Genomic DNA, 1,718 nt, shown 5'->3' with positions numbered 1-1,718 from the left:
CCCATAGTTGTCTAGATGAGTCAATCACTGTCTGTACCTCCATTTTTCGACGGAAGTAATTATGCGTATTGGAAAGTTAGAATGCGTGCATTCCTCAAATCATTAGATGAGCATGTGTGGATTAGTGTTCAAAATGGTTGGAAACCTCCCTCTAGTATCGTATCAGGAAACATTCATCTTACTGACATATCATTGTGGACTAAAGATGAGTTAGCTGCATGTAACTGGAATAGAAAGTTAATTCATGCATTATTCATGGCACTATCACCAGAAGAGTTTAGGCGAGTCTCTATGTGCGAAACTGCTAAAGAGGTTTGGGACATTCTCGAAACTACACATGAGGGAACTAAGATAGTAAAGAACTCAAAATTGCAAATGCTAGCCTCTAGGTTTGAAGAAGTGAGGATGAAAGATGATGAAACTTTTGATGAGTTTTACGCTAAGCTAAATGACATAGTTAACTCGAGTTTCAACCTAGGTGAGAGAATTCCCGAGACCAAGATAGTGAGAAAGGTACTTAGATCCCTACCTGAGAGATTTAGGCCTAAAGTCACTGCTATTGAGGAAAGTAAGGACCTAGATGAAGTTAAGATCGAAGAATTGGTAGGATCCTTGCAAACCTATGAACTTACTCTCTCACAACACAAGAAAGGAAAATCCATAGCCCTAAAATCCAATAAAGAAGGTGAATTGTCTGACACTGAGTCACTTAGGGATGAGGAAATCGCATATTTTGTCAAGAAATTCCAAAATGTCCTCAACAATAGGAGAAAGCCTCAGGATAGAAAGAATGGAGCCCCTAGCAGATTCACAAAAGATAAAATTGAGAAAGATAACAATAAGGGGTCTAGTGAGAAGCCACGTTTGGTTAGATGCCATGAGTGTCAAGGAATAGGTCACTATAGGAATGAATGTCCGAGCTATAAGAAAAATCAAAGAAAAGGGAAAGGCAAGGCCTTAGTTGTCTCACTTACTGATAATGAATCTGAGACCAGTGATAGGCAGGAATCCTCCAGTAGTGATGATGAAGGAAATTATATGGCATTTGTGGCTACTGTTAAGAGTGAGTCTGATAAGGAAAGTGATAAGGTTGAGGAAGAGCAATCAAATGATAATTCTGTTAATGAGAATGAGGATGAGGATGACATAGACCTACAAGAAGCATATCAACAACTGTTTAAAGAAATTCTTAAAATAAAGAAGGTCAATAAATCCCTACTTAAAAAGCTTGACGAACTTGAACGGGAAAAAGAGAAACTGGGTGGTAAGCTTCAGGAGTCACTTAAGAGCGGTAGTGAGTTGAAGTGTGTCAATGAGAAATTGGAAGACAAGGTTAAGAGGTTGACTAGTGAATTGGAAAAATCTAATGCCCATCTTCAGACATTCATTAGTGGAAACAAGAAATTAGATAACCTATTGGGAATGAATAAGCCAGTGGGAGACAAGAGAGGTCTAGGATATGTTGAGGGTAATACAACTATTGCTGGACCATCTAAGACTGTCTTCGTGGCTGCCTCTAAGCCTAATACGGTTACGAGTCCAAGTAAGGGTAAGAGCATTCCTAGGGAACAAAGTCATCAATCACGTAGGAACATTAGGACTAGGTACCCTCAGACACGTACTTTTGAGCCTAGATTTATTCCCACCTGCCACCACTGTGGTGCTCTAGGACACACTAGGCCTAGATGTTACAAGTTAGGCAATGAGCGTAGAAGTCA

General features: G+C 39.7%; 1 protein-coding gene across 1 annotated transcript in view; it reads left to right on the top strand.

The window, feature by feature from the left end:
* The first annotated feature begins 15 nt into the window (after positions 1 to 15).
* LOC111387472 overlaps positions 16 to 1,718 on the top strand; it is a 3,596-nt gene continuing 1,893 nt past the window's right edge. Inside the window, exons 1-2 of the mRNA XM_023012026.1 lie at positions 16 to 312; positions 361 to 1,530. Coding sequence (XP_022867794.1) covers positions 16 to 312; positions 361 to 1,530 — 1,467 coding nt within the window. The remainder of the gene's footprint in view (positions 313 to 360; positions 1,531 to 1,718) is intronic.

The sequence above is a fragment of the Olea europaea genome, unplaced genomic scaffold (assembly GCF_002742605.1).
Source record: "Olea europaea var. sylvestris unplaced genomic scaffold, O_europaea_v1 scaffold405, whole genome shotgun sequence".
In the NCBI taxonomy this organism is placed as follows: domain Eukaryota; kingdom Viridiplantae; phylum Streptophyta; class Magnoliopsida; order Lamiales; family Oleaceae; genus Olea; species Olea europaea.
This window is presented reverse-complemented; position numbering and strand designations above follow the sequence as displayed.